The sequence below is a fragment of the Pecten maximus genome, chromosome 16 (genome assembly GCF_902652985.1).
Source record: "Pecten maximus chromosome 16, xPecMax1.1, whole genome shotgun sequence".
In the NCBI taxonomy this organism is placed as follows: domain Eukaryota; kingdom Metazoa; phylum Mollusca; class Bivalvia; order Pectinida; family Pectinidae; genus Pecten; species Pecten maximus.
In genome coordinates, this window is record NC_047030.1 from 29,879,191 (window position 1) to 29,898,441 (window position 19,251).

A 19,251-nucleotide genomic window follows, 5' to 3' on the forward strand; every position below is an offset into this window, starting at 1 on the left:
CTCATATTGGGAAAAAAAATTGGTGAATTGAGAAAGATTATTTTCAGGAGTAAATTGCAAATTTTTGGAATTTGGCTTCAATAGGAAATAATTTCACCTTGGGAAGGGGCCAATTATCGACCCCTAAAAGACCTCATCAAAAAAACCTGGCAACAAAATCAAAAGTTTCATAATGATCATTAACTTTTAAATTACAAAACCTTAACTATTTATCTTTTAAAGCAAGAGAGTATGGTATATTTTACTAATCTGAAATGTCCAAACTACTGTGATTCCCTGACAATGCCCTCTTGGCAAAAGAATCGAACTCATGTCACTTGGTGCAATAATGTAAGAAAGTAACATAAGCTGTGTAGGTTTGTGAACTGTAAGGGTTTTGGTGGAGTTGTGTAGGTTTGTGAACTGTAAGGGTTTTGGTGGAGTCGTGTAGATTTGTGAGCTGTCAGGGTTTTGGTGGAGTTGTGTAGATTTGTGAGTTGTAAGGGTTTTGGTGGAGTTGTGTAGATTTGTGAACTGTAAGGGTTTTGGTGGAGTTGTGTAGATTTGTGAACTGTAAGGGTTTTGGTGGAGTTGTGTAGATTTGTGAACTGTAAGGGTTTTGGTGGAGTTGTGTAGATTTGTGAGCTGTAAGGGTTTTGGTGGAGTTGTGTAGATTTGTGAACTGTAAGGGTTTTGGTGGAGTTGTGTAGATTTGTAAGCTGTAAGGGTTTCGTGGAGTTGTGTAAGGTTTGTAAGCTGTAAGGGTTTCGTGGAGTTGTGTAGGTTTTTAAGCTGTAAGGGTTTTGGTGGAGTTGTGTAGATTTGTGAGCTGTCAGGGTTTTGGTGGAGTTGTGTAGATTTGTGAGCTGTCAGGGTTTCATGGAGTTGTGTAGATTTGTGAGCTGTAAGGGTTTTGGTGGAGTTGTGTAGATTTGTGAGCTGTAAGGGTTTCATGGAGTTGTGTAGGTTTGTAAGCTGTAAGGGTTTCGTGGAGTTGTGTAGGTTTTCAAGCTTCATGGATTTCTGAGTCAATGTAACTATTAACTATGTGTTGTGAATAAGACCGAGGCTGTAGCTCTTTTTCAAAATGTTTCAGCTAAATTCCTTAATTTGAAATTGCTAAAAAAATTCATATTCTACATCGTCTTTGCATGAATAATTGAATTTAAATCACTGCCTCCACTAAGAATCGAACCAAGGACCTCTGGATTACTAGTCTTATATATGCTCAACCGATCGCGCTAATGAGAAGATCTCTCTAGCCAAGCAGTATATTGCGGCTAGTACTTACCAGGGTTACATCTAAACAATTCCTTTTAACATAACTGTGACCTATGTGGACATAGATAAATGCATCTTGAGTTTGAAAATTCATTCTATTGTCAATAGAACTTAAATGGTAATTTCATTCCCAGATATATCAATTTCTGTGCCAGTATTCGATCACAGCAGAGTTAACCTTATTGACAGTAAAACCACTCACAACTCTGTAAATATCAGAGACACACCCAACATGAGTCTTTAATGCTGGAGGTTTACCAACACACTGTCATCTACCTCGACAAACAATTGCTCCCACTTGATGTCAGAAAAATTCAAGTGTCACTCGACTACATCACAAAATCAGCAGGGGATGTTGATGTGGTAAATTCATAATGTATAACTCACTAACACAACTTTTCCTATCTAAGTAACCTGTAAGTAATGAAGTAAATCCATGGTTTCTTTCTGTGGAGGCTAATTTGATTGGGTTTTGCATTGTTTAACATCTCATCAACAGCTAATAAAAGACGACCTCCCCTGTGTGCAAGATGCATGCGTGTGGTGAGTGTGTGTGTTTTTGCAAGCTGCGGTATTTTTATGTTTGTCTCCATGCGATACTGATGTCAACTTTACAGTGCTGCCTCACTGAACCATACTGGCGAAAAGACCCAGCAGGACACCCCACCCGGTCACATTACACTGACGACAGGCGATCCAGCCATCCCACTGCAAAATGCTGAGCACTAAATATATATATAGATCGAGCAGTAGTAGCAACTACCATTTTATGGACTTCAATATGTCTTGGATTACTATTAAATAACTGTGACATATTTCATTCCAAAAACACTTCACAAATCAAAGATGTTCATTGGGAGAGTCTCCTAATCTATCAACTATAGAATACAATTAACAGCCATATTTAATTTCCTCAAATAGCAAAACTTCATATATCTCTCAATGAAACACATTTCATACATTGTATCAATCAATCTTTGGTTTGTAATGTTCTTATGAAGTTTGACATTTGCAGATCACCGACATGTATCTTCCATCAATACAAGACATTTTGATAAGTGTTGCCAGTGGCAAGTTTATAATCCTACACCAAAACTCATTTCTTTCAGATATGAATATAGCCGACAAGTCATGCAAATTGAAACTCAGTTCATACTCATTGAATTAAGTTTGACTATATATTGACAATTTTTCTCCTGCCATCAAATCTTATTACCAAATAAATTGGGCAATTTTAAGAAATTTTCCAACAAATTATTCTTTATGAAGCAGTTACAGTTTCCATGCGCTCATAGAAAAAGTATGTTAAACATTTACCCATAATGCATTGCAGTCATATATGCCAATAATTATACCATCCAAAACATCGGATCTAGTGCAAATGCTTGTTTACGTAAAGGCATCTCAATCTAGCCTACCACCCCTGTAAACAACAATAGAAGAACCCTCATCATAGATGTTGTCCAGTCCATTATTGTTATTAAGGGGAGTGTCTGGCCTATTATTTACCGATTTCCTCTGTACATAATGATATCGTCTTTATCTAACTCCGATAAATCACCAGCTATGGATTATATGCATGAAGCTATTAGTAAAATGCATTCCCCCTCAAGCAAGCAGAATCATGTTACAGTCAGGTTTTCTAGAACATGCAATAAGTCTACGGTTACCTTTTTAAAGGTTGGCATGTTGCATCGTTGGTCGTCAATTCGGCCCCGCTCCTGCGTCCGTACCAGCATATCGAATAATGCCTGTGTTGACTGTAAACAGCGAAATGTAAAAAAAATATATTCCAAATTAGGTAATCTTCGAGAAATTTCGCACAATTTGTCAGCATTAATGTGGATATAACCGCCGAGAATGATGTGTGAATCGAAGAAAGATTTCTCTTGTATAACGCAGTGAATTATTTAGTAGCTACAATTTAATAAGCTTCTTTGTGGCTCTTCATCATACAACAAGACTCAAACATAAGTCTCCGTGAGACGTCTTGAAATTGGAAAAAAATCTTGGATGATTAATGTTCTGACAGAATAACATTGCTATACATATTGGTTATACTGGCATCGAAGTGTCTTTCTCCAAATCATAATACAGTTATAATGTGTGGAATTAGTCTACATTAACTTAGAGGTAGAAAGTTCCAGCACTCATTTTTCAGAACACCACCTAAGCGATTACGAAGAATCTTGGAGCCAATCATTGTTCGCAAGTCTGATCCAGTCTTTTACTGGCTATATGTTCTAAAATTTATTCTGCTTTTTTCGAAATTTTCATTTTAAAAATGTCATTTGAAAAGTGAGAATGCTATTCGATCTATTGACAACAAGAGCAAACAGTAAGCAAGAATAAAAAGACTTGGCCATATTGAATGTTCAGTCAGACTCTGGATGAGACATATATATCTCTTAGCTAGAACCTACTAGATAAGTATTTCCTGAAAAATCTCAGTAACAAACTATGAATATCAAATTCCTAATGGCTTATCGGCCATTTTGGTTAACTGAAGTTCAAAAAGAGATGTGAATGCAAACAAAACCACAGACAGAATTATTTAACAGACAAAAAAATGCCTTCTTAATGTGGAATGTTTCATATTTTATGTCATTTTTAACAACAAAACTTACTTAAGCATACAACGTCTTCTTATTTTCTTCAATTTTCCCCCCAAAAGGCAGAAATATTGACAGAGCAAGTAACAGATTAAAAATCAGAAATAAACAATGCTACATACAAAAGCTTTAAGATATTAAGATAAGACTTTTGTATATATTGTTGGATAAAGTTATGGGAAGAATGAGTAAAATCTTTTTATAAAACAAGATATTAAGATAATATTTACTGCCGACAGGGGAGATAAGAAGACCTAGCAGATGAACCTTTAAGGGCGATAAAAAATCATGTCTATCCGGGTACTGATGTCTTTAACAAGGTCCTGGTTTTACCATGTAATGATCAGGTGAAGACAAAACGCTTCCAATGTTTGTTTACAGCTAATAATAAGGATTTTCTGGGTTTTTTTCCTAATCAATTTAATATGCTTGAGAAACAATAATGTGTTAGTTTGTTCGACTTTAGGAAATCTCATCAGTCCCTGCGGGCAATAAACAATTTGACCTTACAAAACTATACCCCATCTTTTTTCAGAAACAATGACCTTGAACTTGGCCTTTTGATAAATATATCCGGGTGTGAATTTCAGAATTTGTTTACTTCTTACAGATGTAACTTCTAGAAACAAGTGTTAGGGGACAGGACAGTTGGGTGGAGTACTGTGATGCGGATCGAAAGGACAAAAGATTCCGAAATCCTTTTGGATGAGCCAATAAATTATTTCTGTTATTTGAAAGTCGAAATTTAGGTAAATTGATGATTTTAAAACGCTACCTTTTCGTCAGCATCTGGGCTGATTGGCGGTGAGGATTTCGTCTGCGGAACATGGGACTCGCAGTACAACTGCCCATCCATGGTTTGTTTTCTGGAAAATATCAACAAAACAACCACATCAGCAATTTAATGTCAACATTTTTACAACACTACTTAAAAATTTGCAAGTCATGACAAAGCACTCACTTCTTTTTGTTTTTGCACAACTGTTTTGTGAACTTTAACCCTTTAGTTTAAAAGCAACACTACAAATGATAGGCTCTCTGTTACAGCCTGTCGCCTCAGCATCCGTATCTCTGGAAGGAATGTCTCTCAGTCTAGTATACAGTGAGTGATGGAGATATAATTCGGTGTCTGAACACACACACCCTCTCTCTCTCTCACTTCCTGTATAAAATACTGTCCCCTTCCACCTCACTCCGTTTTTCATCTTAATGACAGTACATATTGTTTACATATCCTCAGAGAAACTTGATGAGTCAAGGCCCAGGATGACGGCTGTCTGCAGATATTGAAAATACAGACCGTTACATCATGTGACAGGATTAGCTATCTGGGTGTGGGAGGGTTTATTGACAATATTTAAAGCGATTTGTCACTGATATATCCATTTTTTAACACTGTTCCTTTGTCTCAGAAAGCTCATTCAGTAAATACACTTGACATACCTGTGAAGTTACAAATCGGCCAATTACATGTCAGTCAAGATATCATGTGACTTCCATGTTATCAAGTGTCACCCATTACATAAACAGTGTGATGAATACACCTCAACTTAAACACAGCATTGTCGACAAGGTGTTCATTGTCTTAAGTATGGTGACATAATTCAAAGATAATGGCCATGAATTTCTACTTAAATTGTAACCTCACCAGTATAAATTATAACATCACCAGTATAAATTGTAACCTCACCGGTATAAATTGTAACCTCACCAGTATAAATTATAACCTCACCAGTATAAATTGTAACCTCACCGGTATAAATTGTAACCTCACCAGTATAAATTATAACCTCACCAGTATAAATTGTAACCTCTCCAGTATAAATTGTAACATCACCAGTATAAATTGTAACCTCACCAGTATAAATTATAACATCACCAGTATAAATTGTAACCTCACCAGTATAAATTGTAACCTCACCGGTATAAATTGTAACCTCACCAGTGTAAATTGTAACATCACCAGTATAAATTGTAACCTCACCAGTATAAATTGTAACATCACCAGTATAAATTGTAACCTCACCGGTATAAATTGTAACATCACCAATATAAATTGTAACATCACCAGTATAAATTGTAGCCTCACCAGTATAAATTGTAACCTCACCAGTATAAATTGTAACCTCACCAGTATCAATTGTAATCTCACCAGTATAAATTGTAACACCACCAGTATAAATTGTAACATCACCAGTATCAATTGTAATCTCACCAGTATAAATTGTAACCTCACCAGTACAAATTGTAACCTCACCAGTGTAAATTGTAACCTCACCGGTATAAATTGTGACCTCACCAGTATAAATTGTAACCTCACCAGTATAAATTGTAACCTCACCGGTATAAATTGTTACTTCATTAGTATAAATTGTAACATCACCAGTATAAATTGTAACATCACCGGTATAAATTGTTACTTCATTAGTATAAATTGTAACCTCACCAGTATAAATTGTAACCTCACCAGTATAAATTGTAACCTCACCAGTATAAATTGTAAGATCACCAGTATAAATTGTAAGATCACCAGTATAAATTGTAACATACATACATGTATTGATTCTAAACATCAATATTTTAAATTTCAAATCAAAACAATAGAAATGAGGATTTGAATATTTGATAAAAAGAAGTTTCTATAGTAAGCTTCTCAAATACTATCAAGAAATCCGGAGAGCTGAATTTAAAACATTTTACTTAGTGAAAAACATTTCTATCTACTAAACTATTTAGAATGTAGAATTAAGATTAATACTTCAACTAATTAACACCCAATCCAACAAAATATTTTCTCAATATCAAAACAGATTTGATAAATCAGTGCTATTTCAGTAAACGACATTTAAGAATAAATCTAAAATTTATTGAAGCTATTTTTAGGAAAAGACATAGTTTAATTATCATTGTAAAACCAGGAAGAATCTCCATAACATTACCATACTTAAAAAGACATATGATTATCACCATAAAAAACAGCATGTATCTAGCTAACATTACGGACTTACAATAAATATCCTCGGCTCCGTCCTCATATCGAAACTAAAAGTTGTAACAATAGTAAATAGTATAGTCGTGTACCTGTAACATGAGACACGGAGATGAGATTTTATCTACGGCCATAAGGAAATGACTCCACGGTAAAGTAATTTCATTATAACTCGTACAGTTTTTCTTTTAAAGCCGTGTAACATTACTCACGATCTGTAAAATCCTGTTTTCAAATCTGAGTCATATTCTGGATCTATAGACAAGATTAAAACGACTCTTTCCTCCCCAAGGTCATCAAGCTAATTAACTCTCCTGCTATATATATTTACCTGATTTTGAAGGAAAGTTTTCGAAGTTTCGTGACAGCCGACATTTTGAAAGATGAAGAGAACTCCACAGGGACTATACATATATGTGTTGATGAATCATTTCTTCCTCTGAATTTTCATTTCACTTGATGTTTTCACACATAATTTCAAATGTAACACATATATATAATTTAAATTCAAGAATTACACACACAATGATTATGCCTTTAGGTCAAACACCGCCTAAATCCCAAACTTCCGGCTGACTTCTTATTGAAACAGTCATTCTCCTTTCAAATTCTGTCTCGAATTCAACTGAACCATCCTGTATAGAGCCATCTTTGGTGTAAAATTAGATGAATCCTGATCAGAAAAAAACACAATTGACCTTGAAAGTTAGAAAAACTGAAAATTGACCAAGCTATAAACTACACACAGCTGAGACAGATATCATTGATCCATCCTATAAGACAACCAGCCTTTGTAGCGGTCAATTAAACATTGATTCATAAAATATATACAGCTGATGGGATCTCCCAGATCCTGTCCATCAGTAAACATACCATCCCAGTGTTTCTATAAAATCCGTCACAGGAAATCGTGCCACTGAAAAGTTTACTCACACAACTTGTCACTGCGGCAATGAATTATAAATATTGCTAACATACATTCACAAAAAAAGGAGTATCCTATCACATTTGTGAGATAATACTCCTTTACATAAAAATTCCAAGTCGGAGGATGTTTTAAGAATTTTTTATGTCGGCACATTTAAGATGACTTGAGTAAACACTGACATTTCCTCCCCAACAGGAGAGCTCACGACTGTATACACAATCCTGCCACAAATTTCATTCATAAGTAGCCATCAGTGTTCCGATATAATCTTCCACCTTTTCTATGTTTTCATTTGTGGTACTGCCATGCATGTGAAATGACTCCAAAACAGGGTCCTAAACATTTTTCAACAAAAATTTAAATGTTGAGAAATATTCGTTGGAACTGATAATGATCCAAGCTGAAGAAATCAAACATCATATGACATCATATAACGACAGTTACGTGTTTAAGTAGATTCCGTCAACCACAAGTTAAACAGGTTTGGATATCATACCTGAACTAAATGACAATGTTACACCTATGAGAAACAGACCATGTAATGACGGGTCAGAAAGTCTGCGGTTTAATCTGTCATCGTTAAAATGTTACTATTATTTCGGTATCAGGTAGCCATGTTTGTCAGGTTATTATCAGACATGCTGACGTATCAGGCTAGAAACGTGTGAACTTCCAGATTGATTACCAACAAAAATAGCCGTACTCGTGTAAGTAAACATTAGTATGTACAACAACCCACATAACTCATTCACTCAAAACATTTAACTCTCCGATTTATCAACAACTAAACACTTCTACTCAATGATATGTTTACAAAAGACTTTTTTATCGACAGCTTCATGAATAAGTATAATTTAATTTGATCACGGATTTTGTTTTTAATGTTTCCTTTACGACCACCGTGATATTTCCAGGTCCAATTTTTTTTCTATCTTAAAATTTTCTTCAAGTGCCTCTTTGATATTTACACAACAACAGTATAACAAGGTTTTACTGACAAATGGTGGCAGTATAACAAGGTTTTACAGACAAATGGTGGCAGTATAACAAGGTTTTACTGACAAATGGTGGCAGTATAACAAGGTTTTACTGACAAATGGTGGCAGCATAACAAGGTTTTACTGACAAATGGTGGCAGCATAACAAGGTTTTACTGACAAATGGTGGCAGTATAACAAGGTTTTACTGACAAATGGTGGCAGTATAACAAGGTTTTACTTGACAAATGGTGGCAGTATAACAAGGTTTAACTTCACAAATGGTGGCAGTATAACAAGGTTTTACTTGACAAATGGTGGCAGTATAACAAGGTTTTACTTGACAAATGGTGGCAATATAACAAGGTTTGACTGACAAATGGTAACAGTATAACAAGGTTTAACTTGACAAATGGTGGCAGTATAACAAAGTTTTACTGACAAATGGCGACAATATAACAATGTTTGACTGACAAATGGTGACAGTATAACAAGGTTTTACTGTATAAATGTATAACAAGGTTTTACTTGACAAATGGTGGCAGTATAACAAGGTTTCACTGACAAATGGCGGCAGTATCACAAGGTTTTACTGACAAATTGTGACAGTATAACAAGGTTTTACTGACAAATGGTGGCAGCATAACAAGGTTTTACTGACAAATAGTGACAGTATAACAAGGTTTTACTGACAAATGGTGACAGTATATATATATAATATATACCGGGTATATAAGTTTTATTTGTTATAACAGAATGTGTTATGATACCCCTTAGCTTATTTATAAGCTATCAGTTTGATTTAAACTGAAATAAAAACCTTCTTTACTTTAGAAAATTCATTTTCATGTCACCATGTCAAATAATGTAATCAGAATTATTACCGTCCATTGTTGAGCTGTTGTACCCAGGCCAGCAAGCCCTTGACCCGAACATAATCCTTGACTTGTAGACGTGGACTTCTGGACATCCTGCTCTACCAGAATCGTATACTGATACAGTTCTATAGCACACAGGTAAAAATATCACAGGTGTTTACTTGTTACATCCTATTCTACGTCTGACAGGTAAAAATATCCCAGATGTTTACAGCTTCCTCTATAAATCCACACTCATATTGGTCAGCAGGTCTGGATTCCCATTGTCACAGAATGTCAATTTGAAGTAATCTATCACGAATCCTGGTCAGGTTTTCCAGTAAATATCTCGCATCAATTTACACCTTTATCTAATATCGCAAGGAGCAACCATCCGCATTGACAGCTCAGATTAGTTTTTTTTTACGCCAAGAGTAATTTCTGTGGTAATAATGGGACTGTTTAGAATAACACTAAATCCATGTTACAATACTCTGTAATATAACAGCACTTTATATCAAGCAAGGATTGACCTGACACAGAAAAACACTAATACATAAGTTCCATGATAACACTGGTGAACAAAATTAGGCACGACTTCTCTATAAAAGATTATTCTGCCTGGATGGAAACACCCAATGGTAATTGCTGGAGGTTACGACCAAGACGTCATTCCTTGGCAATTTAGTTGTTACGTGGGCCAACCCTACAACAGTCATGAAGCCTACTCAAATCTCAGGCCCTCTGTACGTAAATGAATGCTCTTTTATTCCTTACAGGAACGAAAAGGAAACATTCATAGGAAACCTAATTACTGTAGGTAATTATAAAGTTAAGGCCTTGAAATGTGGACCGGCCTGTTTGTCCATGACACTACAAATCAGGAAATAATAAATCCGGTCGTGATAATGTTTGAAATAGTGCTTTAGACAATGAGGTCCAGTGTTTATACAAGCTTTAGAAGGACTCAGGTGATAAGGACAGGTAATTTTTTGTACAGGTGACATAATTACTTCTGTCAACATCGTCACACCAGGAACTGGTTCGGTCACACCTCAGGTAATGTTTTAATGCTGACCAGTGTCCACGGAATGTCAAGGTGTCAAACTCAGGCCTGACATGGCCATGTGACTAATAATTATAGATAATAAAAATAATTCTAAGAGCTTTAAATCAATTCACTGTGTCAATGATATGTATGATCTGCATTTTTTTCATACGCATCATAATTAGTTATTTGTTAATTAGGATAATTAAAGAGTAATTATATAATTACTAATCTGTATATCATTGTATGTTTGAATTGGTTGGTGACCAACTGTGGCCTAGCTGGATCAATGTAAGAAAACGTTTAGAAAACTAATGAAAATAAAACAAAACAAGATATAGCTCACAGCTGTTGCTAAATCAATAAATATTTTTAGCCCAAGGTTCAACATCAATAGATCTAACCCTAACACAGATTTTTTTAACAATCGAGAATTACAATAAAATAATGACAACATTTTTTATTAAAACATTTTATTTATACACATGTAGACAGTGAGATGAATTAACTTGACAAAAAGAATTTCAATGGTATCCATTATAGTATCTAATTACTGTATATTTTGTTTAAAAGATTTTTCATTTTTGTAAACTCACTTTCTTCTGTTGTAATTAAGTCTAAATTAAGTCCATATCCTTTGATCAATGGTGACTTAATTTTCTTGAAAGATAACTGTACAAATTAAAATTGAAACACAAGATACAGCTTTTTAGTTTTGTTGTCTATTGTAATTCCTCGTGACTTATGACAGCTTTTTGGTTTAGTTGTCTATTGTAAATCACCGAGACTTATGACAAGTATTTATTTAAATTATTGACAGATGGGCCTCTAAGCTTGTCTCTAATGTACTTGTGTATAATTTAGTGCCTCATTTCCTCCTAGTGTTTTACGGACTTGTGACGGGGACTTGTGACGTAGGTTACTAGTTAATGGTTAAGTACCTACATCTTTCACCCCACCCACACCTCCTCATATCACCATAAAACATCTTGAGATCCCCCCCCCCTTGACGACCCTCTTTTCCCCACCATCAGGCAATCAGCAACCTTGATCCCCCACCTAGACTGAACCCCTCCCGACCTAGATAAACCTGTTATTTTTCAACTCTATTATAACTAAGAGGCTCAATTCTTTATTCCCCAACATCTTATCCCCAAAACAAACATACTTATTTTTTCCCCACTCTCAGATCTGAAATTTATCCTTTGGCAGGGGAGATAATTCATCCTACATCGCTCCAATCCTTTATCATTACTACTTCTCCAAGGGGGGTAAGTAGTTATATTGTAAAATAGATAAAACTCTCCCACACATACAGCGGAGTGGGGTTAGAGAGTACTACAGCGATGTTATATATACCTATATACCTATCTACCTATATCAGTGACATTTACTTATCTATATATCACTGCCAGCTTTGTGTACTGAACTAGTAACTTTCTCATCATGTGTTTTATGTTTTAAAGACTCCCAACTCAAATCTGTGATGCCAAGTAGTGCATCAGCATCAGTTACATATCATGACACAGGACGATATACATGTATGTAATAAACGTGTTAAATATGATCCCTACCGGTGAATTAATAAATAAAGAAACTGAAGAATTGCCAGGACGCAACGAAAGTACTAAAGACATGACTTGCAGAGTTTTTCTTTATATATAAGATACATCAAATATAGATACAAAAATTAGTAGGAAAAGTAATAAACTATCAATAAACTGATAATTTTTCAAATAATGAAAATTTTCATGAAATTGATGTCATCCATGATTAATTAATAACATCAATGTCTTTGACCCTGAAACCTCATTATAATGCCATCAACAAAACTGACTTTATAAAGAGTTTCTGTCAATGAAATTGAGTTTTTCCCAACAGTGGAAATCAAGGCCATTTTGAATAGTATTTGAAATTGGAGCATGTTGTCAGGACATTGATCATTTCCAACAGATTTTATCAAACTTGGCCAAGATGATTGAACAGAGGACAGGGAACCAATGACAGAGTCATAGCAATAGCTCATATTAGCCAAAATTAGCCAAAATTATCCACGCTAATTATAACTAAGTAAGCTAAATATTGTCAGAACATGAAGGTGGAAAGTGAAATATTGGACATCGTAAAATTTACTGGAATTATATCATTAACTGGTGATATGTTTTTAATCCACTACTCAAGCTATTTATAACAACTACAAGGATATCTCACAGCTTAAAGGGGCATTCCGTCGTTTGGACATCAGAAACATATTTGCACAATTTCTATTGATGAAACCTATGTCTGAACGATGATTATGTGAGTGTCTGTGCCTACATGTAATGAAATTAACGCCGAAATGTACAAGAAAAAGGCATATCGTATGAAATTCTTTGTCTTTGTGATAATTGGTAATACTTTGGGTCAAATTAAGAATTTTCAGGACTTCATACTTGAGAGAAAACTGCCTTATTAATGTAAAAATTATTACTACTTGTGAAAAATATGTATTTTCCAGTAAGTTTAATTTTGATGACCTAAACTTTACTCAAACGAAGGAATATGCCTCTTTAAAAATACTCTTACTGGAAAATCATATTTTGGGCAATGACCATTTTCTTAGCAAATTATCAAAATAATTTTGCAATTTATCACTGAAGGCAAAAATAAAACATCTCTTATTCAAGATTGTCTAAGGACGGAGACAAATAATGCTGTGTTCGTGATTTTAAATGAAAATCTACAATCTTAATTTAAAGGTAATGTTGCCAATAGAGATTTTTTATACACTACCCATGAAGATACTGTTTAGCCAAAAGTAGCGTCTGTAATTGATTTTTAATCAATTTGTGATAAGTATAGACACACTGTTGTGTATTCGAGCCAAAGTGTGTCAGATTAGGCACGTCTGTGGTCTTCATTGGATAATGAATGCCAAGTCTTTACAACATATGTACTAGCACTGACAGTGAAAATATGATAAAACTTGAGGACAAAGAATACTTCAATATGTAGCTGACAATTGTTTAAGATAAAAATAAATGAGTTATCGCCATTTAGGAATGAATAGTGGCTAATTTTGTAGTGTACATTCAAAATGAAGCTAAAGGTCATTTGTTTACGAGTTAAAAACTTCAAAAAACAACAAGCAGGTGCACATGCATATAAGATGTTTTCCGGAGACGTAAATACTGCAGTGTAACCTTGACATCAAAAAGATGCCCGCAGCCTGATAATGTAGGGGCCAGCCCTCTCCCTTAGGTAGGGCAGTACTCCAGTGGAAGCTATGTGGTCGTCTTCAAATAAACAAACATCAGGGGTCTATCGAGCTTCAAATGAGCTGGAACAAGTTCTCATTATCAGATACATTTAAAACCCACAAAAATGTATCAAACTGCTGTCATACAACTTGCTTACGCATTGATTGCTAACAGGCTGACAAACATCTGGAGAGTATATCCGTTCCCGACCCCACAACTCTGTTCCGACCCCAATACTCCGACCCCAACACTGGAACCTGAACCATATTGTATGGATCCTCTTTCTTCTTCCCCAGGTGGGAGCTAGGATATAAACTCCACCCCACCTACACACATCTTTATCCCCTAAACATAGTTCCCTATACCAACCCTGAAATATTATACTTATAAAAACCCTACACTTAACTTCAAAATATTCTGCTCACAACCTCAATTTCCACCCAAGAACATTTGTATATAGCAATGCCATTTACAAAAAATATGCACTTTTTTGAAATGCAGCAATAATTTTTAAGCTCAATAATGCATAATACAACAAACGACTCACAAAGATGATCTTTAATGATCCTCGGTTAACTTTATAACAAGACTTGGTAACTTCTCTACAATAACCAACCCATTTTAAACCATTTCTCTAATGGAAAAGGTGTCTGAAGCTCTTTCCGACTTTTTTGTTTTAATTATTCATATGGTATAAAAACCATATTACACTAAAGGATAAATGACCTCCAGTCGTGTTAAGATACCGCTATTTTTTTAAAAAATTATTTTGACACATTTGATAAAATTCAGGAATAAACATTCTGTTAGATTACTTGTGTGGGTGATAGGAAAATTATACTGTTTAGTTTCTCTAGATTTGTTTTACGACATTTAAATATTTTAATTAAAGAGAAACAACTTGTATCCAGAACAAGGAGATTTTGCTAATGACCATTCTGAAGAATATCGTAACTCAGATTTTTCCTTTCAATTTCAATTTAACTTTCACGGAATGGAAACCAATTTCTAAACTCACGAGAGATTCTAAAGGAGGAATGATACTGAGGCTGAAGGTTGGTGAAGAAAACTTGTAACATTTACAGTACAACAGCTCCTTAACAAAAGACTCGTTTGTTTTCAACAATTTTCCCCACCTCTGTTATTTCTACTGTTTGGCAGACACAGAACAAGCGTTTAGTTACACATCAAATCTCCAGTCTCCCATAATGTCACAGATTTATGGACTGTTGTACAATCAACATTTCATCCCTTCATCAATGGACCTATATAAATCTGTTAACGTTGCCATGGAGACACATAGCCTTGCCATGGAAATAACCAATCAGAATCGGACATTATAGTTCTGATTACCTGACGATTAGTCAGTCTGATAAATTTCTATGGAGTGTGACACCATTCCATTTAGAATAGACTTACATATGTGTTTCTTCCTCAGAAGACGTTGGAACTATCTCTCCCATATTTTTTGGATTGCCTGCAGGTTGTACTCGATACTAAGAAATTCCTTCAATACGCAATAAAAACAACAGCCACCATAAAATTTGAGATAGAAAAGTTTATGTTACAAATTTGAGATAGAGGACACCATGAGAGCTTGCTTACAGGAACTAAAGGGAAAATGTTTTATAGTTCAATCTAAACTTTATTCAAACAATAAAAACAGGAACATACACATAAAGTTTTGTTTACTTTTAAGATTATTTACCTTTGATAGAGACTAGACCTCTTCATATTTTGTGGAGAATTGCTTCAGAACTTCTACTCCATGCAGAAATCACAATATCATTGAATCCACAGGTGGCAAGTCTACACCTTCTGCAGGTTCAGAGAAAATATTTCTCAGGAATTTCTCAGAAAGAGTCGTAATCGTGGAGGTGTCAACATTTTTGAATATAAAGCAATATTTTCTTAGCTTTAGAAAAGTCTTCAGCACATTTTGACCACAGCATCAATCTACTGGTACATCATTGGGATACTATGTATGGTAAATATTGTGTTTGTATCAGATCATAATAACGACATATATTAAAATGATAGATTTCACTAGTAACACATTGGACGATATACACAAAATGTCCCCAGGTAATCACTAATCAGTATAAACTCACTGAACTGACCGAATTGACCGGCATATGACACCTGACGACAGTTGAACTGAGTGGTCAAATTTTTCCCTAATATAGTAACATACACATCAAATATGATTCAGGTAGAGGAATATCACTGGTGCCGTCAGTTTCAATTCGTGATTGATAGGTTCGTAATCATACGACCCCGGGTAAAATTGACTAAGATTACCATTGACTTCTTCGTAATGGGGAAATATTTTGGATATTAACATACCACCCAATTAGCAAAGGCTCCAAGCTACTGGTAAGATCTTAACAGAGTCTTGACGAGATGTGTCACTAAAATGAAGGGATCTCTTAACACAGGCGGTCCCTAGTAGAGGTGGTCTCTTAACACAGGTAGGTGGTCTCTAATAGAGGTGTTCTGTAACACAGGTGGTCCCTAGTAGAGGTATTCTCTTAACAGACTGCTTTTTGTCCTAACTTTACAGAGTTAAGTACAACAGACAGCTTTCTGTCCTAACAGACAGCTTTCTGTCCTAACTTTACAGAGTTAAGTACAACAGACAGCTTTCTGTCCTAACTTTACAGAGTTAAGTACAACAGACAGCTTTCTGTCCTAACTTTACAGAGTTAAGTACAACAGACAGCTTTCTGTCCTAACAGACTGCTTTCTGTCCTAACAGACTGCTTTCTGTCCTAACAGACTGCTTTCTGTCCTAACTTTACAGAGTTAAGTACAACAGACAGCTTTCTGTCCTAACAGACAACTTTCTGTCCTAACTTTACAGAGTTAAGTACAACAGACAGCTTTCTGTCCTAACTTTACAGAGTTAAGTACAACAGACAGCTTTCTGTCCTAACTTTACAGAGTTAAGTACAACAGACAGCTTTCTGTCCTAACATATTGCTTTCTAACCTAACTTTACAGAGTTTAGTACAACAGACAGCTTTCTGTCCTTACAGACTGCTTTCTGTCCTAACAGACAGCTTTCTGTCCTAACTTTACAGAGTTAAGTACAACAGACTGCTTTCTGTCCTAACTTTACAGAGTTTAGTACAACAGACAGCTTTCTGTCCTAACAGACTGCTTTCTGTCCTAACTTTACAGAGTTAAGTACAACAGACTGCTTTCTGTCCTAACAGACTGCTTTCTCTCCTAACTTTACAGAGTTAAGTACAACAGACTGCTTTCTGTCCTAACAGACAGCTTTCTGTCCTAACTTTACAGAGTTAAGTACAACAGACTGCTTTCTGTCCTAACAGACTGCTTTCTGTCCTAACTTTACAGAGTTAAGTACAACAGACTGCTTTCTGTCCTAACTTTACAGAGTTAAGTACAACAGACAGCTTTCTGTCCTAACAGACAGCTTTCTGTCCTAACAGACTGCTTTCTGTCCTAACAGACTGCTTTCTGTCCTAACAGACTGCTTTCTGTCCTAACTTTACAGAGTTAAGTACAACAGACAGCTTTCTGTCCTAACAGACAACTTTCTGTCCTAACTTTACAGAGTTAAGTACAACAGACAGCTTTCTGTCCTAACTTTACAGAGTTAAGTACAACAGACAGCTTTCTGTCCTAACTTTACAGAGTTAAGTACAACAGACAGCTTTCTGTCCTAACATATTGCTTTCTAACCTAACTTTACAGAGTTTAGTACAACAGACAGCTTTCTGTCCTTACAGACTGCTTTCTGTCCTAACAGACAGCTTTCTGTCCTAACTTTACAGAGTTAAGTACAACAGACTGCTTTCTGTCCTAACTTTACAGAGTTTAGTACAACAGACAGCTTTCTGTCCTAACAGACTGCTTTCTGTCCTAACTTTACAGAGTTAAGTACAACAGACTGCTTTCTGTCCTAACAGACTGCTTTCTCTCCTAACTTTACAGAGTTAAGTACAACAGACTGCTTTCTGTCCTAACAGACAGCTTTCTGTCCTAACTTTACAGAGTTAAGTACAACAGACTGCTTTCTGTCCTAACAGACTGCTTTCTGTCCTAACTTTACAGAGTTAAGTACAACAGACTGCTTTCTGTCCTAACTTTACAGAGTTAAGTACAACAGACAGCTTTCTGTCCTAACAGACTGCTTTCTGTCCTAACAGACAGCTTTCTGTCCTAACAGACAGCTTTCTGTCCTAACAGACTGCTTTCTGTCCTAACTTTACAGAGTTTAGTACAACAGACAGCTTTCTGTCCTAACAGACAGCTTTCTGTCCTAACAGACAGCTTTCTGTCCTAACTTTACAGAGTTAAGTACAACAGACAGCTTTCTGCCCATGTATATAGGACAGTATTAGCTATAGGCATGTTTCCATGTGTAGGTAGGTGTTGACATTGCGTAGGAGAGAGTCCAGATTCCTGTGACTAATATCACTAGTATGGCCGTGGTCACTCATTATAACACCAAATTACACACCTCGCCTTTATGATAGCAGACTGTGAAACATTCTAGAAAACTTTATCAGGAAATTCATTATATCAGTATACCAAATATCTATTATTTATCCCACTGTCTGAACATGTCATATTCATAAACTGAATTATTTAGCACAAAATATCAAATCAATTCTGATGTCAGGCCAAATTTTACGAGTTACTCCACTGAGAGGTATCCATGCAGCTTTAAGATTTATAGCCATATTCCTGTTACTAAGGAACATTTAAATCTTAAAGAATTGCTAATGGTCATACAACTGACAGTGCTACAACAAAAATTGAATAAAAAATATTGATCAGAAAAAAATTCATTTACCTCCAACTGTGCTTTCTCTTCCAGACAAATTCACATTTGGTTGATGACGGCATGACTGGGGATGCTTCAATTTTAAACTAATATATCCTTCAGATTTAAATTACTTATCAATGCTTTTTTTCCAATATCTCTGGAATTTACAGGAAATTCCTACTTTCAATATACAGAACAAATTGACTTCTTTCCTCCTGAAATTGAAATGGACCGAACGCTTATTCTAATTGAAAGTTGAAACATTACTGTCACGTTCCCGACTAGAGAATTCGTCATCATCTCTAAAAGGCTGTGCAGCCGATTTCCGTGTAAGTTATATTGTACATATTCTGATTCAGATCCCGTTTCCAGGTTCCAATAAAATTCTTCTGTTACAAGCGAGTGTGTGATTATTCCTTCGAGGTACAAACAATCATTAAATCCGTGACTAACGATGAACGGTTGAGAAGATGATACAACACATGATGTCACAATCTGTTCGTTATTGTATAACCTCTCTCTCACTGATCTCTCTTAGCT

General features: G+C 35.4%; 1 protein-coding gene across 13 annotated transcripts in view; it reads right to left on the minus strand.

Moving 5' to 3' along the window:
• Nucleotides 1–19,251, minus strand: part of LOC117314625 (rap1 GTPase-activating protein 1-like) — a 257,542-nt gene that overhangs the window by 20,506 nt on the left and 217,785 nt on the right. For 8 of the 13 annotated variants that reach the window (XM_033868694.1, XM_033868693.1, XM_033868696.1 and 5 more), the window contains 2 exons: nucleotides 4,648–4,738; nucleotides 2,931–3,020 (listed from right to left, as the gene is read on the minus strand). In XM_033868694.1, the coding sequence (XP_033724585.1) occupies nucleotides 2,931–3,020; nucleotides 4,648–4,738 (181 nt within the window). Of the gene's footprint in view, nucleotides 1–2,930; nucleotides 3,021–4,647; nucleotides 4,739–4,833; nucleotides 4,966–7,192; nucleotides 7,372–9,650; nucleotides 9,752–15,618; nucleotides 15,840–18,738; nucleotides 18,807–19,251 lie in introns of those variants that run through there. The other 5 variants (XM_033868699.1, XM_033868702.1, XM_033868698.1 and 2 more) reach the window with 5 other exon arrangements.